At 44.7% G+C, this 27334-nt stretch overlaps 1 protein-coding gene and 1 non-coding gene across 8 annotated transcripts in view; both read left to right on the forward strand.

Moving 5' to 3' along the window:
* ESRP2 (epithelial splicing regulatory protein 2) overlaps window positions 1–27334 on the forward strand; it is a 50068-nt gene that overhangs the window by 3201 nt on the left and 19533 nt on the right. For all 7 annotated transcript variants that reach the window (XR_009557774.1, XM_035117067.2, XM_035117072.2 and 4 more), the window contains 8 exons: window positions 18336–18449; window positions 19652–19766; window positions 20675–20773; window positions 20912–20972; window positions 23770–23880; window positions 24586–24718; window positions 25415–25457; window positions 26526–26827. Coding sequence is in view for 6 of the 7 variants with exons in the window: in XM_035117067.2 (XP_034972958.1) it covers window positions 18336–18449; window positions 19652–19766; window positions 20675–20773; window positions 20912–20972; window positions 23770–23880; window positions 24586–24718; window positions 25415–25457; window positions 26526–26827 (978 nt within the window). In the remaining variant the exon portion in view is untranslated. The remainder of the gene's footprint in view (window positions 1–18335; window positions 18450–19651; window positions 19767–20674; window positions 20774–20911; window positions 20973–23769; window positions 23881–24585; window positions 24719–25414; window positions 25458–26525; window positions 26828–27334) is intronic.
* Window positions 11570–11675, forward strand: LOC118088048 (U6 spliceosomal RNA). The gene has a single exon (XR_004692908.1). It is a non-coding gene; the product is annotated as a U6 spliceosomal RNA (small nuclear RNA).

Consider the following 27334-nt stretch of genomic DNA (forward strand, 5'->3'; position numbering starts at 1 on the left):
AACATGTGTAGGACACCAGGTTGAGGACACCAGGTTGAGGAAGGCTGATATATAATACTTTATTCTTTTAAGCAGTTCTGTAAAGGAAAGTTAGACTGAAGGGCAGGGAGTTCGCCACACATTCAGATTTACTCAATGAGCTCTGTGGGATTTGAACATGGATGTAACTACTGTATTTAGCTTTGTTTTCTTACATTTTCATCCCATCTTTCTCCAACCTCGAGGCCCAATGCAGTATACATGGAGGTCCTGAGTAGTCTCCCATCCATGCCCTGGCCAGATCCAGACCTGCTTAACTTCAGCAAGGTGGTGGCCAAACTTATATATGTTGGAAGGCCCAGTTCTCCACCCAGGGAAAGTTTTCCATCTAGGGGGAAAGGCTTGGGGCATTAAGACTTTTTTCCGTCCTGAAATTAGTTGTATATGGAGTTCATGAGTGATACAGTTCTGCACATTCTCTCCCCACTCCCTCCCCAGCACTCAGCCAAACTGCAGCTTCACATACAGTGCTGCCCTTTCTGTATGTTGCTGTTAATGTGGGGAGAGAGTGTGTTGGTTCAGTTTTCAAAACATGTAAAGGTGTTTTGCCTTTTTCATTTATGTGTATGTATGTGTGTGTTATGCTTTTGAGCAACCTGGAGTCAAATGGAAAAATACAACGCCATAGCTTTTTTGGAATGTCTGGAACTAGTTCTTCATATCTCATTAGAATTGCTGGTTGAGTGTGGGGAAAACTTGCTTAGGCAGTGGAACAGGTTAGTGTGTTGCCACTTCTGGTGACAGGGATCGGCCCAGTAAGTAATGAGCAATGTATTTTGGTGTTGCTGTGATTTTGCCCTACATTGAATCATCCTCGGTTTTAATTATGAGTACAGGAGACTCTGGGTAGGGCAGGGGGAATGAAGTATTTTTTTGCAAAAGAAATCATTAGGAGTGGTGTATTCTCTCCCCCCCCCCTTCTCCTCTTCTCGCTCTCCCTGGGTAGATTTCATGCAAGACCAGTTAAGACTGTAAAGTGACTTTTCAGTAGTTTGGAAATAGCTCTGAGACAAACGTTACATACTGCATGTTCAATCTTGTCCTTCGTCTTGCAACCAAAGACATCTGGAACAGCTTAGCTAAGTACACTTTGTTGTTCATCTTTTTAAAAAAAGTGACACACTATAATTATGCTCAATACTTCTATGTGATTGTATCCTATCATCACAAATTGCAAGTTAGATGTAGCTACTGCAGCACATGCACAGAAGACATGCTATTGCCTCTGTCTAGGTGTGGTTGATGCTTCTTGGTCAAATGAAGGAGGATGCCTTGGGTGAGGCAGAGAATTTTGAGCTAAAGGATCCACCCGAAAGTCTTGCTGGTTCTTAGAAATCTCGGCTCTACAGTATATCCTGTCCTGTTTTAAGACACAGGAATTTGAACATTTATTTGAACTAAGGAATCTTCTAGTCCTCAAGAACCCAAAGCATGGTTTCAGTGTTCCATCAATACTACAATTCAGATGTGTGGTGCATTTCAGCCCATGCTAGTTCCTGCTGGCCCATGCAGTTGATGGAACCAGGACAGTTTCTAACGTCTGCCCGTATGGTTCCCCATAGTGACTTATCCTCCAATTATTTACAGAAGAAAACTTGTAATATTCCAATCCTCACTGTCCCATCACTACCAACCCCCTCTCTCGCTGTCACACCTTGCTGAAAGTTCTGTTCCTCCTCCTTAATGCCTTTTGTTTACTCTGTGGTCACTGGTCTTCCACCAACTTTAAAAGCCAGAAGGGTGTGTTCTTGTTAAGAGAAATACTAGAAAAGGCATCTTGTAGGACAACTTGCCTTATCAATTACGAAATGTACCTTGGCAGCTGTGGTGTGTGAAATGGCCTTGCAGTCATTAACATACATTTGCAGGTGTATTACACATAAGTTGCACCCACACCCCACTTAACTTATAAAGGCTCTGAAGAGAAAGTTGAATTCTGAAAAAACGGCAAATCAAGGATAACTAAATTGGTGCCATTTCCTAAACTCTCTCTCTCTCTCTCTCTCTCTCTCTCTCTCTCTCTCTCTCTCTCTCACACACACACACACACACACACACACACACCAGAAGTCAAAAATTGGCAGAGTGATTTCCCGCCCCCAAACGCAGGGATTGTCCCTGCTAAAGTGGGGCAGTTCGCTGTTTGTGTGCTTGGGGGAAAGTGGGGGCTACAGTGTTGAACCTGGGGAGCTGGGAGTTGCCACTGAGCCCACACCCTTTAAAATTGCAGAAATAAGTTTGAATGGCAGGGAGATTGTTACTGTATATAAATATTTTCACGCCCAGTGATTTAAAACATTGTTAAGTATCCAGTGCAATTGAGGTTCAGAAGTTCTGTCTTGCTTAGCAGAACTTACAAAGCTGCCTTATCAGAACACAGATCCATCTGGTAGTGGCTGCAGTACTCTGGGATTTCGGACAGGGATTTCCCCCAGATCTCCCTGGAGTTGCTAGGGATTGAACCTGGGACCGTGCATAGCAGATGCTCTGCCACTGAGCTGTGGCTCTTCCCAGATTTGAGCATGGAAGCAAGAAAGATTTCAGTAGATGGGGGTGAGAATCCCAGCAAGACTCGAAAGTCTTGTCCTTCAAACTCTAGTCAAGTTAAAATTGCAAAAAGCAGCACAGTTCTGGAGCATTTGTTGTGGCCACTTTTCACAGGCAGAGCTGTTGGCTCACACCAAAGGCTCATCTAGTCTAGCACTCGCCTCCTTCCCACACTTCAGTGTCCAATCTGATGCCTCTGGGATACCCACTAGCAGGACATGAAGAAGGCAAGAGCCCTCTCTTGTTGTTGCTTTCCAGCAACTAGTATTGTATTTGGAAGCACAGTGCTCTTGAACTTGGAGGTTTTGTTTGGCTATCATGACTAACAGCCACTGGTAAGCACATTCCTGGAGGATAAAGAGAACACCCTTTTAAATACATCTAAGCTACCGGCTGCCTCCAATAAAGTGCAACAGGTAATTCCTGCCCTGTAATTCAGCCTCCCTCAACCTGGTGCTCTCTAGATGTTTTGGATTATGACTCCCATTGGGAGGGACACCAGGTTGAGAAAAGCTGTCATAATTACACGAAAGTCATCTGCTCAGGAAAATCGCCCTCTGCTTCTTTTGAAAATGCAAAGGGATGCTTGTGTCACGTTGCAACCCACGGTTCAGTGTCATTTGAACTTGAGCCATCAGACAATGCTAAAACAATGCTGATAGTAGCGATGGAGCTAGTTGCAACTGGCAAGTTGCTGGTGTTTGCTGCAGAAATCGTTACCCAATATCCAGGAAGGCCACAATGAGGAGTTGACACATGCCTGGAAAATATGCACATATGGAGCAGCAGTTGACTAACCTCAACCCAGATGTTGTTGACCTACAAAGCCCATGAATTCAGACCATTGACTGTCTGAGGTTGATGGGAGTTTGCCCAATGACATCTAGACAGCATTGTTTCCTTCCTCTTTGCCTTGACCTTCTGATAGAAAATAGCACTGTTTCAGAGTCAGAAGATCAGCAACCTGTTTGAAGCATGGGAAGCTGCCTTGATCCTGAGTTGGTCCATTAGTCCATCTTTCTTAGGTCAATTCCAGACAACCTGCTTATTGAGCAGTACTTAAACTCCCATCAACCCCAGCCAGCATAGCCAATGAACAAGTTGTCCAGCAACAGTTTGGGTGTGCTTGAGTCCACTCTTTCCCCATGCACATTAAGTTGTATCCAATTATGCTCTACTCAGAGTTTACCCATTGAAATTCATTAACCTTAGCCCTGCCCATCAATTCTAACAGGTCTACTTAGTTGGAGACAGCCCATTGCTGGTACACAAATATAACATGTTCACAGTATGATGGGTTGTGAGCCTTAGAAGTCTTTATTCTAGCTCAAACTTTTATTGATAGTTCTCTTTGCTTAGTCCTGATTTAAACTCTCGGATTGCAGGGCTAAGTTTGCGTTATCTTGTTTTGTTAAAAAAAAATCTGAGTCCTTGAAGATCAAAGGGAACCTTCACATAGCTGAATAGCCATGTGCATAGCTTGTTCAGTATGGATCTAAGTATTTGGTTAAGTCCACAGGGACAATTGCTTATAGCTGCCGCAGCAAACACAAGGTAAGGTCTTTGACATGTGTAGACACTGATAGCTCTGTCTGCGGGCCCTTTGCTTCTTTTTGTCTGACTTGGAAGCAAGCTGGATGAATAGGCTGATCTCCTGCTATTTTACACCTCTCTTATCTCCTCTCGCTCACTCACTCTATCCATAGATTGCAAGAAGAAGTGTGTGAAACATGAATGGCATCATCAGTTTTTCTTTTGGCCTTTGTCCCTCATTTGTTGTAGGGGATCCAGGTCCCAATTTACTTAATAGTGTGCACCATGCATGTGTATGGCAGTTCCACAGTTTCATAAGCAAACGTATATAGGTCATGCCTACAAGGAACTAAAATGTTTTCTTTCCATCTGTTATGAGGTTGGATGTATTGCCATTTGGTTATCTGTTCTTGTACTATGGCTTTCCATGCTGTGTGTCCTGAACTACTGCTATCCTTGAGTATGTGAAAGATGACTCTTGGCTCAAGAGAGTGCAGGATAATGTGTGCAACATTTTGTGATGTTCGTTGGGTCATTATTTCCCTGCTTCACAGCCAGAGGTGTGTCATAATCAATGTCTGTGTGCCAATCAAAGGCCGTTCAGACATCTTTTTTATTGTGTGTTTGTGATGTTTTGTGCTAATTTTGGTATTGGGGCCATTACATGTGATCTCGCTTTCAATACTATATGTTTGAGATAGTTTGGTTTTCAGTCAATCCATACCTTGTAGATTCCTGCTGAAATCCTGCATTTCTTTCCCTTGAATGTGCTGTGCTGGTGGGTTTTCTTCTCACTTTTGTTGTGCTATAATGCCTCTCTGGACAGCAATAATGCAGTAGTATTCAGGAAGCATGATGTGCAGACAGTCCAATATAAACCCCTCACTAATGTATTCTTATTGCATCAATGACATGTAATATACCTGCAAACAAATTGGAGGAGCACTAACTCTTGTCTCTTAGTTGCTGTATTTGACAATGCATTCTGCCCGCATCCCCTGCATGATAGCCTTGAATTGATGTCTAATTTCCCCTGACAACTACACTTCTTTGAGCTTGGAATTCTAATGGAGATTCTAATGCACTCTGACCCCAGGGCACCTCCACACAACAGTTATGGACTCAGTACTGCTCATTCATATAAGGCAGAGATGGAGACTGGCCAAAGGTGAATGTAAGGCCAGCACCTTACCTTAGGAGGCAGCAGTGGGCGCTGCCAGGTCTGCATGGTGGAAAGGTTTCCCTTCATCACCAGGCACTCAGCTCCCAGACAGGCCTTGCACAAGAAAGGCCAACGCAGCGCCTGCCTGCCTGCCCAGTCTGTCCATTCCCAGCAGCAAGGGTTGGTGGACTGGCTGGCTGGGCTATCTTGCCTGCTTGCTTACTTAGTCTGAGGCCACCTCAGCTCCTGGCAACCAGCACCCCCTGGCCAGCCCCAGAGGCACCATTTGCTTGCAGAGCTTGTAGCCAGGGCTGCTGCAACAAACAGCTGGGCAAGCCTTTGGGCAGCAGAGACACAAGAGGGCATCAGAGGAGGGAGGGAAAGAAAAAAAAGAGATACAGAGACCCGCAGCACCCCTGAACATCATTCAAGGCACCCCACATGGCACACTGGTTGAAAACCACTAATATAAGGCCCTGTCAGCATTATACATTTAAAGTAGCATCATACCACTATAAGCAGTCATGGTTTCTGCCAAAGAATCTTGGGAACTGTAATTTAAGGGTGCTGGGAGGTGTTAGGAGACCTCTATTCCCCTCTCAGAGCTATAGTTCTTAGACTAGCTTAAGAGTCAATCTTTCTTCTCAGGGAACTTGGAAATGTATCTCCCTAAGGGGAACAGGAGGCTTCTAACAACACTCAGCACCAATTCAGATAGGAAATCTTGCTGGTTCGTTTGGTGCTGCACATGTTCTAGAGCACTTCCAGAATTGTTTTTACAAGAAGAAACTGTTGTATCTATTTTAGTAAGGTGCTCAGGTCCTGTTCCTTGGTTTGCGTCAGAATACAATGACCTTTTTCCATTTGTGATTTTTTGGCAGCCATGATGCTTCTACTGATTCCATCAGCAGATGGAATCTGTCTTTATTCTTTCAAACTAGTTTGGTTCCTGGTGTATTTGCTCTTAGTAGGGGGGAAACAAATTACAAAATATAGTCTCTTCTTCTGATGCCTGGTGGGAACTCTTCTTCATTTAAATTGCAAGGAACATCATGTTTCCTTTGATATTCTGAAAAGGTAATACGTAAATTTAACATGCTGGAAGACAGGTCATTTAACAAACTAAAATTATTCACCTGGTTGACAGGCTAGTTATTACTTCGCTTTTTTTCAATTGGGCTTCTTACCTGCCTTTTTCCACAAGGTCCCAGGGTGTGTTGCCACAATATAAAAATCCAACATTAAAATCAGTTGAAAGGAGCTGGGGGCAAAATGCAGTCTAGGAAGGCTATAACCCCTTAAAATATCTGGAGAATGTGATTTTGGGGGTACCTTATTTTTTTATTTAACAAGACTGATATACCATGTAATCAGCCATAACTTCTAAGAGGTTTACATAAAAAGGTAGAAAATATTCATAAGAAAACACTGATGATAAAATAAAACTTTAAAAGCAAGTAGACTTAAAATTTATGAAAAGACGGGTGAAATCACCAGTTTCAAAACAAATATTCATAAGCAAATCACATGTGTAAGTAGGTTTGCCTAAACAAATATGTTTTTAGCAAGCGCTGATGAAAGTGCCTGCCTAATATCAGTGGGAAGGGTATTCCAGAGAGTAGGTGCTGCTGCTACACAGAAGGATCGATTCCTTGCAAGTGCAGAATGATCATTATGTTGGTTCCACAGATCAAATGGGCAAATGTCTGATGAGGTGATCCGTCAAGTAAACTGGTCCCAAGCTTTATATACGAAAAGTAACACCTTGCATTTGGCCCTGTAAGAGATCTCGTGGTGGTAAAGCACTCTGGGTAAATGCAGCGCAGTGCCATGCACGAACTGACAGTTCAGGAAAGCTCTTAAGAGCAGGGCCTATGTTGACTTTGGTGCATTCATGTCTGGTCCTGCAGATTAGTGGGAGGTGTTGGCTCTTGGTATCCGAAGAACAGAGGCATCACCTTTCTCAGCATCAGTAGAGTGAAGTCAGCAGAAATGGGCTGCATGTTTTCAACTTAAAAAAATAAAAGGGGGAGAAAAGGACACAAGGGAAGATGGTACAGCCATAAGATTCCTTCAGCCTGATTAACAGGTTGTAATTTTGTTTCAAGGGAAACCTGTTCTGCAGCCTTTTCCTCCTTCCTCTACCACCCCCCACCGCACCTTCCCCATTTGATGGGAAGGGGCGTCTCCCTTTTCTGTCTCTTTATATGGCCTTGCAAACCATCTTGATTTTATTCCGGGTGGGGAGGGAGTGCAGAAGGAATTATTGCAATAATGCATCAGGGTTGGGATGGGAGAATTTCTGTCTCATTGCAGGAGTTTTCCTTTCTTTGATATGCACCTTTGGCCCCATCTGAAAAAGTGACCAGGAAAGCTGATTCAGCAGGATTCCTTTCAATTTGAAGAATTAATTTGGTGAGGGCCAAAATGCTGCTTAGCCACTCCTCTGCAGTGTATGGAGGACTGAGACCTGCCTGTGTGTTTGTGTGTGTAAAAGTACTATACAAAAGTTGTGTGTGCATTTGTTGCCCCACCCACTTTTGCCTCTGGCCCCGCCCACCACTTGCATGTGTTCCTTGAAAGGTTTGCTCAGAAGGAAATGCTGACAACATGGGCTGGGAAAGATTCTCTACTCCTGCTCTCCCCACCCCCTTTTTCTTTTGCCTGAAATGTTCCCCAGCCCTTTAGAAGCAGTGACAGAAAGCACAGGGATTTGCCCACCAGCTGCATATTTACGGTAATACATTGCATGCCTTTAAAATGCAAACCAAGCCTGCGAGTTGGTAGGGTAAACTTTGGTTTTGTTGCAGAAGTGGATGCAATTCTGGTGGTGGGTGGGAGGTATTAACATTCCCTCACCAACATGCCGGTCAGGTGTTTACCTTTTCTTTGGAGCCAGCCAGCGTTTCTTCCACAGGGCATGTGGAACTGAAATGCCATTGGACTTGCGGTTTGATGGAGCTTGGTTCTATTTCCTTCTCTGATTTAACTGGGTGTCAGTCAACACTTGTCCGTGCTCATCCGTGGTGGCTGATGCCCACTGAGACTGGTAGTGGCAAAACGTCCTAGGCCGGTCCTGCCCCAGGCTCTCCCTCCCTCCGCTGCCCCCAACAATCTGCATGAACTAAGTCCAAAGGCTCCATAGAATTAGCTCAAGGTCTGTAGGGTCTCCCACCTCATAATAGCAGATCAGACAGGTTGCATTAATTATATGGGTGTGCTGGATTTTGACGGATATGCTTGGTTGCACTTATATGCCAGAGTTCTGCCAAGGCACTCGAGGCTATTTACAATATTAGGATAAACAAATCATACAAAATATTCTCAGGGCAACTTCAGGAGCTGCTGGCACAAGCTCCGTGGTCTGGGCTTTATGTCTTCTGCATTCCCCCATGGCCTGCAGGTCTTAATACCCTCAGATGGGGACAGGGATAGGCAACCCCAATAGTTCTCTCAGTAGCTGATAAGAACCACAGGCAGGAGGAATGCTGCTGTGCTTGGGTCCTGCTTGCAGGTTTCATATTATGGCATCTGGTTTGTCACTTTGAGAGCAGGGGGCTGGACTGGGTGAGCTACTGCCTTGATACAGTGGAGCTTTTCTTGGGTGCTTATGATTCTTCTGCAGAAGTTAGGTTTTCAGATATATTAGTAGCAATTTATTTTTTGCACCTCTTTCTTGATAGCATCCATTTCTCTTTTGCATCAAGATTACCTACCCCTTTACCTTTCCTAGGGGCAGTCTGCATCCTATTTAGTTCCTCTTCATTCCAGTCAGTTTTCTTCTGAAGTGTTGCAAAAAATAAATAAATGGTGTGCGCTCTTGAAAAATTGCATAAAAATATTCAAATTTCCAGAAATGGCACTTTCTTAATTTTCGTTGCTGAAAAAAAAAAAGAAGACCAGAGTCCTGTCACTGTGTAGGCTGAATTTGATGGGAATTGTAGTCAAAACATCTGGAAGGCAACAGGTTGGCAAATGCTGAAGTTAAGCTTTGCAAAGAATTCAAATGGATGCCCATTAAAATTGGTAGTTGGAGAACAAAGATGCCTTTAATCAGTTATCTGGCCTTCAACATAGCAATGTAACATGATTTAATGGGTCAAATGCATTTCAAAATTATTACTACAATAATTATTTAGCTGTGTGCTAGGTACTGTATGGAACAAATATACAATGCAACTTCTCCATAATGATAACCCTGTTCATGGGAAAGCCATCTGAAGGAGTGCATAAAATAAAATGCCTAGTGCACCATTTTTAATTTGGTGGACTACTGAATCATGTTGATTCACCTGACAAGGTGTGTGTGTGTGTGTGTGTGTGTGTGTGTGTCAAGGGAGCAAAAGCTGTAGCTCAGTGGAAGACCATCTGCTTTGTAGGCAAAAGATTCCAGGTTCAATCCCCAACATCTCTAGTTGGGGTTGGGAAAGACTTCATTCTGAAACACTAGAGCCTTTGGGGAACCTTTGGCTCTCCATATACTGCTGAACTACAACCTCCATCATCCCTGGTGGGAACTGTAATTCAGCAACACAGGTAGAGGGTCGAAGGGTTCTCATCCATGCTCTAGAGCAGCGTTGACAACCTAAGGCCCGTGGGCCGAATGCGGCTCAATCGCCTTCTCAATCCGGCCCGCGGACAGTCCGGGAATCAGCATGTTTTTACATGAGTAGACTGTGCCCTTTTATTTAAAATGCATCTCTGGGTTATTTGTGGGGCATAGGAATTCGTTCTTTTTTCTTTCTTTCAAAATATAGGCTGGCCCACCACATGGTCTGAGGGACGGTGGACCGGCCCACGGCTGAAAAAGGTTGCTGACCCCTGCCCTAGAGAGAGGTGTTGCCAGTTAGTGCAGGTAGATACTGAGCTAGAGGGACTAATCTCACTTCTTCAGTGGCAGTGCCCTATTGCTAAGCATGAAAAAGTACTTTTGTACTTGAATTCTCAGTGATCATTAAAATAGAATCCCAGAGTCTGCTGTACTGTTTTATGCCTGAAATGGGTCTCCACTTGCTGTCCATCCCACCACAAGCAACTTCTCTGTAACGTCCTATAAAACAAGCACCTCTCTTTGTTTATAACTTCTAAAGTGTCAGAGAATACAAAAGCACATGCACTCCTCTAATGCAATAGTTACCTAGGATCGCATCTGAGGTCTGTTGTGCCATCACTGGCTTCCTCTACTTTCGCCAGGAAAAGGATTACCCTGTTCTTTGCCTTAAAAGTAACATTGTTTTCCCCTCCCCTGCTTTCTTCATTTTGCATTTACTTGTGCCAAGGCCTAGGTGACAGCATGCATGCACCCATGTGCATAATAAATGTGCAGAAACTGCAAACCCAGTGAAGGTTTCAGATATGTTGAGATGAGTCTGCCGAAAAAGTACTCTTTATTCTAAAGTTAGCACCATGCATGCCATGTGGGGTGGGGGGGGCATACTTGATATCTGATATGGATTTTTTTTAAAAAAAAAATGTGTACACCAGCCTTCCTCCTGCTGGTGGGAGTTGTAGCCCAAAGCACCAGGAAGGCTGCTGTGCACGGTTTCCCCCACCTCTGCAGCTATTGTTTAGACTTCCTCCTGATTGGTCCAGCTGTGCAGTACAAACAGTGAAAGAGTGTTGGGTAAATACAACGGGACCATGCTTTGCAATCAATAGAGCCAGTGCTAAAGATCACGTTGCTTAGGAAAGCTTGTCCTTGGAGTGGGGGGAGAGAAAGAGAGAGAGAAGGCAAGAGGAAAACTAAACACTAACAACACACTGCAACACCCACCATGGGTGGTTGGTTTTTTACTGACTCAGTCTTATCTGTGTGCATGTGTGAATTCTTCTTAACAAGTGTTGCTTTTTAGAAATAGCTTTGGAATTACCTAGTTATTGTAGTTCACTGTCTACAACCAAGTTTGGGTAAGAGTTGAGGCTACACTTGTTGTCATAGAAGAGATACCTAAGGCGTCTCTTCTCTCTTCCCACCCCCTTTAATGCAACCACGGAGAGGGCTCTGAATATGATGGGATCCGTAATGCAAAGAGGAGGGTGCCTTAGGGCCCCTCCCAATAGGGAGGTGTGTTGGGAGTTTTTGCAGCTGCCTTCTACAACATGTCAATAATGAAATGCTCACTACAGCAGCACAAATACAGTGGTACCTCGACATCTGAATGTTTCGACTTCCGAAGTCGGCAAACCCGGAAGTCTTTTCGCCGTGCGCGCGTTCTGCGCATGCGCAAAACAGACGCTTCGACAACCGAAGAATTCGACTTATGAAGAGCGCCGCAGAACGGATCGCCTTCGTAAGTCGAGGTACCACTGTACTAAAATTGGAATGATACAGAGAAGATGAGCATGGCCCCTACGCAAATTTGTTCCATATTTTTAATATTAAATAAAGAGAAACAAAAAAAAACACCCCCCAAAAAACCCCAACATGTTGTTAATGAAATAGTAGTGGATTTATGCTGAATGGTCCAAACATCATTATTGCCATCTGAGGAACCACAAAAGCGGGACAGAAAACCAAATCCAGAGCATTTATGGTGTGAAAAGTTGCAGGATTTTTTTCAGAAAACCACAGGGCACAAACTTATTGCAAGTGAAACACTATGCCCACCCTGAAATTTTCCACACCAGTTGGTGATTATTAGTTTTTTTGTCAGCATTTTGGTGTGTGTTTCTCCTAAATTTGTGTCTGTTACTTTTCGTAACACAATGCATTTAAAGATTTTCACCAAAAAAATATTTTTACACTTTCCCTTAATGCAAAGGGGACTACCTTGTGTGTGTTCCCCCCCCCTCCCCATGGCATATGCTGTTTATCCACAACCCTTAATTGTTCCTGGGCATTTGGGGCTGCTGGGAATTGCTAGTTGACTTCAGTTGGGGAAGGCTCTGTTACAGCACTTCCAGGCTGCCGTTGCTCTTTGGATGGGATTCATCCACACACCCAGTAAATTTGGGTTGTGCAATTAGAGATGATTGGTGTGTGTGTGTGTGTGTGTGTGTGTGTGTGTGTGTGTGTGTGTGTTGCAGAACAAACTTTTTCTAGTAAGAAAAGTAGCAGGAAAATATCCTGGAAAGTGTGAGATGACACTTGACTTGCTGCAACATTGTCTAACCTCCCTGCAAAAAGAAAAAGAAAAATCCGGATGGATGCTTAATAACCAGGTCATCTGGTGTGTGCTGGAGGATTTGTTTGCAGTTCTGATTCCTGAACTATGAATGAAGCAGAGTTTGTGGAAGTGGTCTGAGTGTGAGCTCCAACAAAACCTGTATTCTTTTCTTCTTCCTGGTTCTCTCAGTAGTGCAGCTTTACCGTGTGTGTGTGTGTGTGTGTGTGTGTGTGTGTGTGTGTGTGTGTACACAATGATTGTACTGCCAGCCACCACTGGTTAGGAGTCATCAGACCAGCAGGCAGTGTTTAGTGAGGTGTTTGCAGGTTGAAAGATGGCCATGGAAGTGGAAGCTGGCAGGGCGGGGAAGCGAGAGAGCCACGTTGGATGGAGAATTTTTTAAGAATGGAGCAGATCTCAAGACTTCTGCTGCACTAGTTCCTCCAGGTGTGTGGTGTGCGGGGCTGCAAATGGCAACAAGTGATCATTTGCTCCACTGTTGTAACCTGGAGCCCTGCAGGTGTTTGGGGGCTACAGGGGGTTGGACTGGATGGCCCTTGTGGTCTCTTCCAACTCTGATTCTAAGTAGCTGTAGTTGCTGGGGCTGATGGGAATTATAGTCCAAAACACCTGGAGGGCACCAGGTTGGAAAAGGCCATGCTGGATCACGGGTGGGGGATCCTGAGGCCCTCCAGTGGTTGTTGGACTCCAACTCCCATCAGCTCCACCTAGGATGGCCAGCTGGCCAGGGATGATGAGTGTTGTGGTCCAAGAACATATTACTGTTAAGTACAACCCTGAAATTATTATCTGTGAGTGCATGTTTTAACTTTTTAATCTGTTTTTGGAAGGTTTTTTAAAAACTGCATTTACAAGTTTTTATTGTATTCTATTGTTGGCAAGTTTGCCGCCCTGGGCTCCTTTGCGAGGAAGAGCAGCATATACATATTAATAAGATAAATATGCTATAGTTCCTCTCCTTACTATGTCTCTGTACTTATTTTGTTTGTATTCTCATCTTTGGAAGGTGCCTTGCTCAAAGTCTTAGGGGCTTCCATTCCCTCCCCCCTAAGAGTTGTTTATTGTCTTCTTACTTATGAAAACTGAAGCCTATTTTCTGTCATGTTTGGTTGGCACTGTTTTGGTTGCATAAGGATCCATGCTTGGATAATGTGTTTGCTCTCAGTGTGTGTAGGATGACCAAGAGGGATTTGCACAGACGAGTCTGCTCCATTAGGGCAAATGGGGCACTGCCCCACCACTCTCAGCCAGCTGCCTGCCTGCCTTCTTACTTACAATCCGTCAAAGGGGTAGCAGGCGTCAGCTTTATTCTCCTCTTTACAGTGCTGCCTTTGTAGGACTCATCAGATCTAGGATTTCTTTGGCTTTGCCCATCATTTGCCTCCCTGCCCTATCGGGCTCAATGGGTACCAGCCGCCACTGGATTTGCATGTGGGTTTTTCTCCAGCCCAGCTTTGGAAGGTGCAAACTTGGGGCTTTGAGATCATGAATGTTTTACTTTGGCCCATCGAGCATCCAGCCACCATAGCTTGTGTGTGTGTGTGTGTGTGTGTGTGTGTGTGTGTGTGTGTGTGTGTGTGTTGCCAGAAGCAGAAAGAAATTAGCTACAGCTTGATGGATTGCATTTGTTGCGTGTGGCAGCTTTTTAGCACAAGGTCACAGTGATCCCATTTTCAGTCATGTGGAATAACAGTTAACAGACGAATGAAAAGCAAAACCCCACTGACCGGGGGGGGGGGGGCTTTCTGTTTCAGAAAGTTTCTTTGCTTTTATTATGCCTGCAGGTGCGTTTGTAATCCCAAAAACTCATCTCCCTTCACCAGTATTTCGTGGGCACGAGCTTGCTCTTGGTGAGGCCAAACTGGAGATTACAGCAACACCAGATTTAGCAGAGAACAAGCTGTTAGATTTTTAAGAGGTATGGCCATGAAACAGAGGCGATGATTTGGGCCCCAGCCTGTGTGTGCCCAGCTGCGTGTGGCGTGACACCATGACATCATGTTTTGAGCATGCACACTGCCGCTGCTCTCTTAGCACCGCTTCTGTGGTGCCGCGGCGGGGGTGGGGTGGCAGAGCATGGGTGCACATTCACAGCAGAGCTCAGCAGAGGCCCAGAGGCGAAGGCCTCAGCCCAGTCGCCTCCGTGGTGGCAGAGTTAAGGCCGCGGGCAGCAGGCAGAGTGCCATGAAACAACATCCATGCCATACATTCAAAGCTCTTGGCTCCCCGGCCTTTATTCTGAAACCTGGGGGCTGTAATTAACTCTTTACAGAGCTACAATTCTCTGCGGCCTTAACAAACTACTGTTTCCAGGATTCTTTGGAAGAAACCATGTGCTTTAAAGACCTGGTATGGATGTGATCAAAGACTCCTTAAAGATACTGTGCTCTCCATTTGATAAGGGATGCTAAACCATGAAGCCTGAATTGATAATCTATGAATTATGCCCAGCTAGCTGAGGGCCATAGTTTTGAAGCAGGTTTGAAACCATGGTTTGTGCTAAAACATTGATGCAGTGTCTGCATTGTCAAGCCAGAGTTATGGCTGTGTTGCGCTGCCCCTGGAGGTTACTACAACACCTAGAAATACGGTAGGAGTGTTGAGCCAACAGAGTGTTGAGAAACCAGTGTAGCCTAGTGGTTAGAGTGCTGGACTAGCTGAGAATGTCCCCTGCCTGTAAAACTCAGGAGAGCCACTGCTAATCAGGGCAGACAATACTGAGCCAAATCAACCAACCATCTCACTTAAACGTAAAGCAGGTTATGGTCGCACAAAGGGAGTAGGGGTTATACGCTGTCAAGCTTGGAGTTGTCTTGAGGAAAAGAGAGCAGACAGATGCTGGCATTTGGCCAACATGCAACTGACTAAACTTGCTGAGCCACTTTTCTCTCTGCTACCAGATAAATAGCCAGAATCCTGTCCAACCAGTTTCTAAATCTGCTGCTCAATCAGTTTTTCCCCTTCTTGGCCCAAATATTCACTGTAGGCTAAATGCATTATAGGAGCTGGCGGGGGGGGGGCAGCTAAACTTTTTAAACAAAGCCCTTTACAATAATTTTTCTCTTGTTACTTCATGATTCGTGCTTAGCACTGCAACTTTATTATTGGTTCTGTTTATGAGCCAGTAATCATTGTCGATTATGATGCAGAAAGCCCAGGTTCAGTCTCTGGCATGCATACACACACACACATACACACACACACACGAGAGAGAGAGAGAGAGAGAGAGAGAGAGAGAGAGAGAGAGAGAGAGAGAGAGAGAGGAGAGACTGGGAAAGACTTCTGAGACCCCCGAGTGTTGCCGACAGGCAATCCTACAAGGACCGGGCTTAGTAGAATATGACCCTTGAATCATAGAATTGTAAAGTTGGAAGACACACTGAGGATCATCTAGTCCAGGCATCCCCAAACTGTGGCCCTCCAGATGTTTTGGCCTACAACTCCCATGATCCCTAGCTAACAGGACCAGTGGTTGGGGAATATGGGAATTGTGGTCCAAAACATCTGGAGAGCCGAAGTTTGGGGATGCCTGATCTAGTCCAACCCACTGCAATGCAGGAATATGCTGTTTTCCCATATGGGGATCAAACCTGCAACCTTGGTGTTATCAGCACCACACACTAAACCACTGAGCTAAAGGAACCATCAATCATACTTGATGCCAAGTGCCCATGTGTTTTACAGGTTCAAATCTTCACTCTGCTGTCAAGCCTGCTGGGTGATGGTGGGCCAATCAGTATCTCTCAGCCTAACCTCCCTCAAAGGGTTGTTGTGAGAATAGAAATAGGACGGATTAGTCACATGTACTACCCTATAAGACTTTGGATCCCACTGATCCACAATGTCTGACATCCCACTCCAAAACGCCCTGTTTCAGAGCTTTGTTTCCACCACTGGTGATAGCTCCCCAACCTGCCTGGGTGGTTTTCAGCCCTCTGGACACTCCACCAACAGCAGAGGCCAGTGGAGAAGGAACTAAACTGCATGTTAATCTTCCCAGGGCATCAGTAATCAGGGCAATTCTCTGGTTGCAGCCCAAAGCAACCATATATTAAACAACAATGAAACAACCTGACATTTTACCTTGAGGGCTGCTTGAGTGGATTGGTGGGGTACCAGTTTTCAACAGACATTGTAGGGAAGATTCTGTCTCCCCATAGAAAAATCTTTGCTCTGGATCACTCTATTTTGAACAAATATATTCATGTATTGACCTCAATCCCCTATTATTGAGTTGCTAATGAACTAACTGTTACTGTTTACCAAATATTTTCAGATACATACTGTATTTGGATTTCCTCTAACCTGAGTCACCTGCAAGAGACTGGTGCTTTGGACAATGGATCTGACTGAGTCAAAGCCTTGCTTTTGCTGTAATTCCTGTAACCAAACACACCTTGCGCACAGCTACACTCCTACAAAACAGACTGGGGGGTGTCAAAACTCCAACTGCATTTGTTAAAATGTTGGCATGAAGACAGTTTCTCTTAGGCTGCTGAACTCCACGCTCTGTAACAAGGGAGGCCTCTGAACTCCAAAATGTGCAGACTTCTGAAATGTCATGTTAATGAGAATAAAGAATAGAAGTGTGTCTTGGGATTTAGTTTTGAAACTGGCACAAGCCCCAGAAACGCTTTTTTCCTGCTGCATACTGTTTTGCATCATTGGGTTCTATGAGTGAACCTTGAGGGGAAGGAGAACAGGTGGAAAATACTGTTTCTGACAGTAAAAGACGTTTGTTTTGTTTTGTTTCTTTGCAGATTTCTCAAGACTGGTGGGTTTCTGGTTGTGCTGGTGCTCATTAGCACTGTCTGATAGCTGCAAAAAATATTATTGAAGGAAGGAGTGGCGATCCTATGTTTTAAAGAGATCAGTAACTAGGAAGCCCCTGATTCCAATGTGGCCTCAGCCTGCTGTGAAAAGATGTATGGGGTTGTGAAAACACCATACATGACTTCTGCCAAATAATCCTGGGAATTGTAGTTTACCCCCTCACATAGCTACAGTTCCCTGAAACTACAGTGCCCAGGATTCTTGTGGGGGGGCGGGCGGGTGAAGAGTCTGGTGCTTTAAATGTATGTTGTATATCAGTCTTGGACTAAGTACTTGGGTCTTCTGCCCTCCTTTGCCTCATCCTCTCCATTATTGAGTTGCTGAACATTGTTTGCTTAACTTTCTCTCCTTCTCAAATTGGTTAACAGAAACTTGTTAATTAGTGTTAACTGTTTGGTAGCTTTTGCTAAAACAGCACTGATCTTGCACTGGCATACACTCTTTTGTTTTTTAAAAGGCAGTGGTTAGCACCCATGAATGGCAGATACACATAATTACTGCGCTTTTGCCAAATTGGTGCATGTGTTTAATCAGGGATAGAATAATATGTGAAACCAAAATGTTCCTGCTCCCAGTTTGACTGGATTGCTCTGCTCTGATCCTCATTTTATATTTATTGTATTATTATTTTTAAAAGAAGTCTGAGTTACCTTTCGTCCAGGCACTCGGTGCCTGCTTTGCACATCACACTGGACCAAATCATGGCTTAGCACAAACATGCAGCTTCCCAGAGAATTGATCACATGAGCAGTGTTCCTCCCCTAATCCTCTGGTCTGGAGGAGGCAAACCATGGACCAAGTTGGGAGGATAAGCTAAGCCAAACCATGGCTTGACTCAGAGCAGCACAGCAGGAGGAGGAGGACCAGGGAAAGACCAAAGCAGCCACAATCTCTTCTCTGGGAACCGTCACATTTCCCAAGCCTCTCCCGACTGCATTTCCCAGAATGGGCTGGGCCTTTCTGACATTTTTGCAGAAGCATTCCATTGGGTCATGTTTCAAACTCGCACATTTGGTGACTAGTATTTTAAACTGGGAGAAGAGGGACTGAGTTGGAAGCTTGCAAATCTGAATACAACTGTTTGCTTTTTCTAGTTCAGCCAACTGGTATCCAGTGACCTAAAGGCTCTGGGAAGAAACACTTACACATTCTGCACAGATGGCCAGCTCCTCATTCGGCAGGTCCTTCATCCAGAGGCCTCAAAAAAGGTATGTGGCTAGCAGGATCCTAGCACTAGCCTGAAAAACACGAATGCAGTCAGTGGTGGTTAGAGTAGGTCTGAAAAGTACAACCCCTTCGCCATCGCCATGGCAGATTGTATAGTCTCCAAATGTGAGTGGAACTCATGAAAGATGCACAGCACTGATTGACCCAAATCATCTTGCTGCCTGAGACAAAATGCTTTTGCAACTTGTAAGAGACACAGGAGTTTCACAATGACTAGGTTTGGATGTTATCATGATGGGAATGGGACCTGCCTTCCACCCCACTATCTAGCATGGCTGAAAGGAAGAGATTTTATTTACCACAATTTACATTTCCAAAACCCTAAACTTGTTAATCCCAACTACTGTTAGTTGGAAACAAGTCAATTTCAAACTGATTTATTGAAGCTGGCTTGTTTCGGTTAAGATAAACCACAGTACAGGGCTTTGGCGTAACCCTAAAGTATGGATAACAAAATTTGAAACAAAGGCTTCCAATCTCTTCCTTGCTGGGGAATAATATGAAATAAAACAATCTATTATACATTAAAAGCCTCCCTAAACAGGGCTGCCTTCAGATGTCTTCTAAAAATCTGGTAGCTGTTTTTCTCTTTGACATCTGATGGGAGGGCGTTCCACAGGGCGGGCACCACTACCGAGAAGGCCCTCTGCCTGGTTCCCTGCAACTTGGCTTCTCGCAACGAGGGAACCATCAGAAGGCCCTCTGTACTGGACCGAGGCCAGGGGAGAAAAACAATAAGAAGAACGGGGGAGTGGGGAGTTCAGAATGCTACAGGGAGGCAAGGCTCATTATCATCAGAATAAACCAGTTTGTTATACCACCCTAAAGCTGCCACTAAGTATGAACAGAAAGTGCCTAAGTTCATCTCTCCTCCACTGCCATGCCTTCCTCCAGTAGTTTACGGGTGCTGGGAATGGTAGCTCTGTGAGGGGCAAACTACAGTTCTCAGGATTCTTTGGGTGAAGCATTGTGCATGAAATGTATGGTGTGGATTTGACCTTAGTTGGAGAAACGTAAGGATCTGCATCTATGTAGATCTGCATGAGTTTTTGTAACAACAATAATTATAGTTATAATAGTGCCTTTGTGTTACTCTTCTTCCATTGGAGAAAACTAAACCTGTGTAGGATATGAATGAGGCTTTCTAATGCTCCAAATATGTTGTTGTTTTTCTCCATCACAGAATCTCCTCCTGTCTGACTGCTTTTACTCATTTTATGATCTGCGCAAAGAGTTTCATGACTGCTACCCTAACGTGGCCCCCGTGAAAGACCAAACTATCCAGTCTATGGCAGAATGTATCCTTTCTCTTGCTCCCTCTAAAGCTGGATTAGCTCCTTGTGTTGAGACAGGTCCCAGTGGCCCTACCAACTGTTAATCCAATGGGGTGATTTCTTCTCCCCACTTTTAAGGAAAAGGAAAACCTTTTTTCTTTTCTTTTTTAGTTTTAAGAAAGAGCTGAGCTTTACACCACAATGCCACACTCTCTTTAGGGTTTGCTTGTAATGCCCTAGCTGTGACTCAGTATATGTGACCCATCTACCCCTTTCCTGCTAGGTTGCACCAATGGTACTGTAGAGTTGGGGTAGTTTATGTGGCATAATACACTTCAGGTCCCTAGACCACTGTCCCGAGAATAATCCGCCCTGCGGAATGCAGGTGTGGGCCATCCCTGTTCTAGAAAACATAGCATTCACCCTAGCATGGATGGGATCTGTAGTCCAAGAACTTTGATCATTGGCCGTGATATCTGGAGCTGTAGTTCAATCCCTGCTCTATCACTGTAGTGAAATAACAACAACCCATGTAGCTGAAGATATCATGGGTAGTGCTTTTTTCTAGAAAAATAGGTGTTGGTACTCACCATGAAGTTGTACAGTAAGTGCCACACATTTCAACCCAAAAAAGAGATGGTGGTACTGTGTGCCCTTGAGTACCCCCTGGAAAAAAGCACTAGTAATTGTGTGTAGCCTTTACTTCATGGAGACCATAGCCATATATGCTGCTGGTGTTTCTTACTAAGCACTTGTGCATGTATCAATTGCGGTCGGATCATCATTTTTCTGATAGAACTCTTCATAATCGCAGCCTGCTGTCTGACAAACAGAATAAATATTAGTCAGCCTATGGTGCATTCACTGCCATAATTGTGTGTCCTTGTTGCTCGTGAAACCCTTTGCCCTGTTTTCTTGAACGTGCTCTCTAGATATAGGCTTTAGGATTAACGAAGCGGAGGAGGATTTTGGAGTGTGGCAAGTGAAAGCCATGGTGGCCATTATTTTCAGCATGCTGCCGGATACATGTGGTAAGTGGAAACAACTGGTTCTGCTGAATGTGGGCACCTTTTCATCATGGCTTACAAATGCCAATTTTCCTCTCTTCAATCTTCTGTGTGCATTTCCATTGGAAAAAATAAAGTTTTTTTTTAATGTGTTTTGGTCAGTTGCAGATCACAGGTTCACTGTCCCAGAAACTGTGAAATACAAGTATGAAACTGGACCCTGGTAAGTAGCAGCTTCACAGTCCAGCAGTGGGTGCATGATTGGGAGGGGGGTGCAAACATCTCTGTCCCCAAGATGATTCTGTCACCCTGGTGTGAGGAACCATTGGCCCTCTATATGTTGCTGAACTAAAACTCCCATCAGCCCCCATAAGCATGGCCCATAGCCAGGGATGATGGGAGTTGCAGTCCAACTACATCTGGAGTGCCAAAGCTTCCCCATACCTGGTGCATCCCATGAATCTGGTTTTCTTTTGATTTCTAGACCTTCTGATTCCAGAGAGAGTTTCTTTGTTGGTGGGGCAGGGAGAGAATTGGTCAAGGTGGTGCAAACATGTACATAAATCTAAAACAAGCTGGGCACTTCTGTTTTTTCCTCATTTTAGCATTCATATATGAGTTTTCCCAAAGTGGTTAGTGTTCCTGTATTTAAACAAAAGAAAAGTTCCCAGTGTTTGCATCAAAAATTGCAGTGGGTATAACTAAATGTAATATATAAATTTTGAATAAATTAAATGCTTGCTTTTTAAAAAAGAGCCAGCCTAATCTTTCAGGAAGCTCATTCTTGCTAATACGAACGTAATCAGTGGGCTACCTATAAGTTCTTTCTTATATAATTACCATCATCCCATCAGCCGAGGCTTATGATAGTTGAGAATCCCAACTACCTGTGGAGGGCCCACAGCCTTTTCCAACCTTTGTGTGTGTGTATGTGTAAAACACACACATACACCTCCTCACTCTTTATTCCAGTATATCACAGGTGTGTATTTGGGGCGGTGGGGTTGAAGGGGAGCCTTCATAAGTCTTCCACATATAAGTGTTCATTTCTTTTTTCCACAAGCACATATTATTTTCGTGGTGTTTTCTTTAAACACCAAACTTGTTATGAGAAGAATTTGTCCATGTTGTTGATACAAATTATTCCTCATAAGAAATGGAATCCCAGTGGGCCAAAGTAAAATGTTTTGCATGAATCCAGGGCATGTTCCCCATTTTTCCCATGCCTCTAAGAAACATTTACGTTGATGCAGATATGGCCTTTGACCCTCCAGCAGCTAGGATGCAATAATACCAAAATAATTAAAGCACCTAGACACCAATCATTACACAATTGCAATGAGACCTTTAGATACCTTTACTCATTTTTGCCTGTTGCATTAAAGGTTAATCAGCCCCTCGTAAGGTTTTTCTCACAGAATATCCTATATTCTTTTCTTTCAGTCCAAAGGGATGGGGGAAAGGAGCAGTTATACTGTAGAACTGTATTGCAAACTGCAGTTGGATGTAATGTAAGCAATGAAAGGCAGGCTGCCGCAAATTGTGTGGGAAGGTTTGGGGCATGCTTGGTCTTTGCACTTGTGCTGCCACCAGAGAGAGAGAGAGAACATGACATGAAGGGACAACTCTGTTTATCTCGGTGCTCTTTCTGAGCTTCTTGGAAGTCTCCTGCCATGCAGCCTGCCTTGAATCAAGGGCTGCCACCTCTCTTGAGCCAAACTTCTCAGTGGGCATTTGCACACTTCGCTCTTCACTCGTATTGTTAGTGTGTCTCTGTATGAGTGTGCATTTTGTCAGACTGAAATGAAATCATCAGGAGTGTGTAATCTGCTGTATTAGTGAGTGGGCAGTTGGCATCCAGGCCAGCTGACTAACAACTTGCTTGTGAATTTCCCCTTCCCCAGCCTTTCCTCAGTCCCATTTCCTGGGTCACAGGATGTGTGGTTGTTTTGCTGGGTCCTTAAGAGATGGAGAAGGGTGTGATTGGATTGCTTTAAATTAAAAACACGCAAATAAGCTAATATGGCAAGCAGGGGGAGAAAAAAGCCGCAGGCAAATTTACAGATGGACACAGGCAGATGGACAACAGGGGGCTTCCTGCAGCTTGTCAAATCTTTTGGGTGGTTTGATTTCTGATAGTGTGCTGTTTTTCTTTTATTGCATTGGATAATCTGGATTCCCTTTTTTCATAGATATCTTCTATATTCTGTGCTGCATCATAGTTACAAAGGGGGTTCTTTTACTGTATGTGCTGTCTAATCTTTAAGCAGAAAAGCAGTATCTTTTTTGTTATTAAAAATGTGATAGTGAAATGATGAAATTTGTCCTTTATTTGGGAGGTGGCAATGACAAGGTGTCTTGAATGGCATCCATTTTCCATTGCTCAAAGCAGGAACACAGGCTGCCTCCTTATACTGAAACAAATCGCTCTTCTAGCTCAGTGCTATCCATACCAGGGGTAGCCTCCAAATGTTTTGGCTGTGCAGGAAAGAGCAATCTCCTTGCCAGCCCAGTGTGCACTTATGTTTTGCTTTGAATGCACTATCTTGGAGCAGTGTCTTTTGCTTCCTGCAAGCTCAAGCTCATGTTTCATTTCACATCCTGGCTGGGATCCAAAGAGCTATTTTCATCCAGTGGGAATGGTTCGCACTTCCCCCTCCTTGAATATCCGAATTCTCCCATCCCATATCACAGGCTCTCTCACATTAAAAACTATGTGGACACCTGAGTTAGCAGGATGTGTTACTGTTCAAGAAACGCAAGCACACAGGTGCTTGGGTTGCACAGAACTCATTGCGTAGTTCTTTGGTTCCTGGCCTCCATTGTGAAAGGGGTTGAGGCTCCCACTCCAGTGGCTGAAGCTGTGCACACCGGAATTGCCAAATAGCATAATTTGTTTTGTAGAAAGAACTCAACACTGGTGTGCTTATTACACGGTTGCTTGCAGCATTGTTTAAAAAGAATTGTGGAGTGCTTGGATCAGTTGCTGATCTCAAACCTCCTCCTCTTCTTTTCCACAGTAGTAAATCAGAAGCAGTGGACAGCGAAACAGTAATACGTGCCAGAGGGCTCCCTTGGCAGTCTTCCGACCAGGACATTGCTCGGTTTTTCAAAGGCCTTAATATTGCCAAGTAAGATCTGCTCTAAAGTTCCCTGTTCAGGATGCAGTGCTATTTGACTTCATTGCTACAAATTCGTATGTGTGTTACATATTCCTGCTGAAGGATTCCGAGTGCTTGGGAGAGAAAGAGGCTTTTATGCTTTCAGCCCATATGACTTGAGAAGTCAAGATACAAATAGGCCCCAGCCGATAAGGGGATCCTTAGGGTTGCAGCCTAAGTTGTCTACTCAAGTCCCAAACTTTACTGCAGCGATGGACAACCTCTGGCCAGGGGGCTCTGGCTGACCCTCAGGGCACTCCCTGCCCACACCGTATCCACAGAGCTGTGCCAAGCTCTGCACCTTTCACAAGTGCTTTCCCCCGCTGGAATGTGTTCTTGAATAGTGATATGTTGCTTCTGGCTTGCTTTGACGGGGGACAGAAAGGGGGGGGTCTGACTTTTGCAAGGTTGGGAATGTAGCTCGAAGTACCAAGCTAAGAGTCAGATCCATTGTTCTGACCAATTTTGCCTCCCCCCTCCACACCAACGTATGTAACCCCTGGAATGTTCCCAACAAATAAATGTGGCCTTTGAGCTGAAAAATGTTCCTGCTTTACCTTAAATATGTCTTGCATCCATGCACTCTGCCCCAGAAGAATAAAAGAGTGATTGGTTTTTTCAGGATGTAGATGAAGTCATCCTTGTTCATCTTTTTTTTGTGTGTCTCCCTGCTAGAGGTGGGGTGGCCCTGTGCCTGAATGCCCAAGGAAGGAGGAATGGAGAGGCCCTGGTGCGATTTGTCAACTCTGAGCAGAGAGATTTGGCCCTAGAGCGGCACAAGCACCACATGGGTAGCAGATATATTGAGGTACATTGCTTGGGTTCAGGTCTGAATGTTTTTGGATGTTGTTAGCCCCTGTTGTTTGTACAAGAAATAGTGGGGAATGGATGAATAAATGAAAAGAAACAGATTTATCTTTACTAGGTTTCCTATTTCAACATTAAATCCGAGCCATTGTCAAATAATACTAATTTGGGAGCTGTTTGATCTAACATCACCAGAAAAGAGAGTACAAATTTCCACAATACGTCCATGTGCTAATTTGCAGGTAAAGATGGAAATTCAGTAATAATTAACTACAATTGAAATAGAATTGAGATGCTATGATTTAAATGGATGCATCTCATCCTAGTGGGGAATAAAATGGAGGACTGTCCTCTGTAAAATAGGACGTGTGGCCATGATAATTTGAGGGATCATCAATACGTGCCCACAGGGTCCCCTCCCCTCGCTCCTCCCTCTGCTGAAATTAGGCTTGGAAGATGCATTTTGTGTTAACCAGTGTAATAGGTTGCTCTGTGTGTGGCGCTTCTAGGCCCAGAAGGTTTGCTGACCTCTGCATTATCAGATCAGTAAAGTGTGTTTTGCATGCACAGAAGGGTTAAAAACCCGTGTGTTAAAAAAAAAAAGTCCAGAAGTTATGCAATGCTAATGTTGTTCATATTTAGTAGTATAATCTGTCGCACCAACACAGTACTTTATTTTTGCCTTACTTTACTTCAGGTTTACAAAGCAACTGGGGAAGAGTTCCTGAAGATTGCTGGAGGTAAGAAGTTTGGAATAAACCTTTTTAGCTTTGCCATTGAAAGTTTGCAGTTATGAATGCATGAAAACAAAAGAAATTTATAGTGTACTATCCATGCTCCATTAGCTTCCTAGTTAGACTACTGTCATGCACTTCACCTGGGGCTGCCTTTGAAGGCTACTTGGAAACCACAGTTAGCTCAGGATGATGTGGGATTGCTTACTGGGACTGGGCATTATGACAATATTGCTAACTGCACTGGCTCAATTTCCAGGCCTGCTTGTGAAATAATTAGCAGCGAACAAGAAAGACCTGCCCCAAAGAGTTACCCGAGTTACCCCCTGTAATGTATTGTAATGCTAGAATGTGCTGAAGTGTGCGAGTGCAGGGGAACTGAGTGCTTGACAGTGCTTTACAGATGCCATTGAATGGCAGGTAACGTTTGATAGGGTTGCAACATTTAACCAGTCACATTAGATCAAAGGTGGTAGACCTGCGGCCCTCCAGGCACTCTTGGACTCCAGCTCCCATCAGCCCCAGTCAGTGTGGCAAATGGTGAGGGATGGTGGCAGCTGATCAGCAACATCTAGAGCAGGCATCCCCAAACTTCGGCCCTCCAGATGTTTTGGACTACAATTCCCATCTTCCCCGACCACTGGTCCTGCTAGCTAGGAATCATGGGAGTTGTAGGCCAAAACATCTGGAGGGCCGCAGTTTGGGGATGCCTGATCTAGAGTGTCCTAGGTTCCCCATCCCTGGGTTAGATGAATTCATTTTGAAACACTTTTGATCATCTTAAAAGTTGCTTCAGAAGTTGAGGGAAGTATCTCAACGATCGAGCATCTATCCTGCATGCAGGTTCCAAGATCGATCCCTGGCATCTCCAGGTAGGACTGGGAATGCCCCTTTCCTGAAACCCTGGAAAGTTGTTGCCAGTCAGTGCAGACAGTACTGAGCTTGATGGACCAATGGTCTGACTTCTTAGGTTCTAAGCTTCCTAGGTTCTAAGGACCAGTGAACTGAATGCCAGGTATGTGTAAAAGAGATATAGCAAATTATTGTAACTCTTCACCCCCTACCCACCTGCAGGTACCTCCAACGAAGTAGCTCAGTTCCTCTCCAAGGAGAACCAAGTCATCATCCGGATGCGGGGTCTCCCTTTCACAGCCACGCCTGAGGATGTCCTGGGGTTCCTGGGACCCGAGTGCCCCGTCACAGGAGGGAAGGAGGGGCTTCTCTTTGTCAAATATCCAGACGGCCGGCCTACGGGAGATGCTTTCGTCTTGTTTGCCTGTGAAGAGTATGCGCAGAATGCACTTAAGAAACACAAGGAGATTCTGGGGAAGCGATACATTGAGCTCTTCAGAAGCACGGCAGCAGAAGTCCAGCAGGTTGGAGCACTTGCCCAATTCTGTGTATATGGGGGGTGGGGAGAAAAAAGTGGCTCATCACTGTCTCACAGGGAACTGCAACATCTGGAGGGCGAGAGGTTCCCCATTCCTTTCTTGGCAAGAAGCTGCATTCCTGCTATGAGGTGGCTGAGGGCAGACAGAGGTGGGCCAGGGCCCCATTCACCCAGCCTCCACTGCTTCTTTCTTCCATCCTACCAGTAGGAACTTTGACTTCCATGCAGCCCAAGCAAGGGGCAGGGGCAGGGCTGCTATTTCTTGCTGAGGCCTTTGTTTCCTCTTCCTTGTCACACAGCAGCAAAGAGCAAGCGAGAACTGGAATTCAGTCCAGTCTTGTTCTTTTCCCACCTGCAAGGGCAGGGACCTCCTGAATGAGAGGCAACCTGGGTTTAGCACCCAAAAGTCACTACTGTGAAGAAACAACTGCTAGGTAGTGGAAGGTGGAGAATTGCTATACAGAAACTCATCATCTTGGGGTCAGGTTGCTGC

This window comes from Zootoca vivipara, chromosome 6, assembly GCF_963506605.1.
Source record: "Zootoca vivipara chromosome 6, rZooViv1.1, whole genome shotgun sequence".
NCBI classification, from domain to species: Eukaryota; Metazoa; Chordata; class Lepidosauria; order Squamata; family Lacertidae; genus Zootoca; species Zootoca vivipara.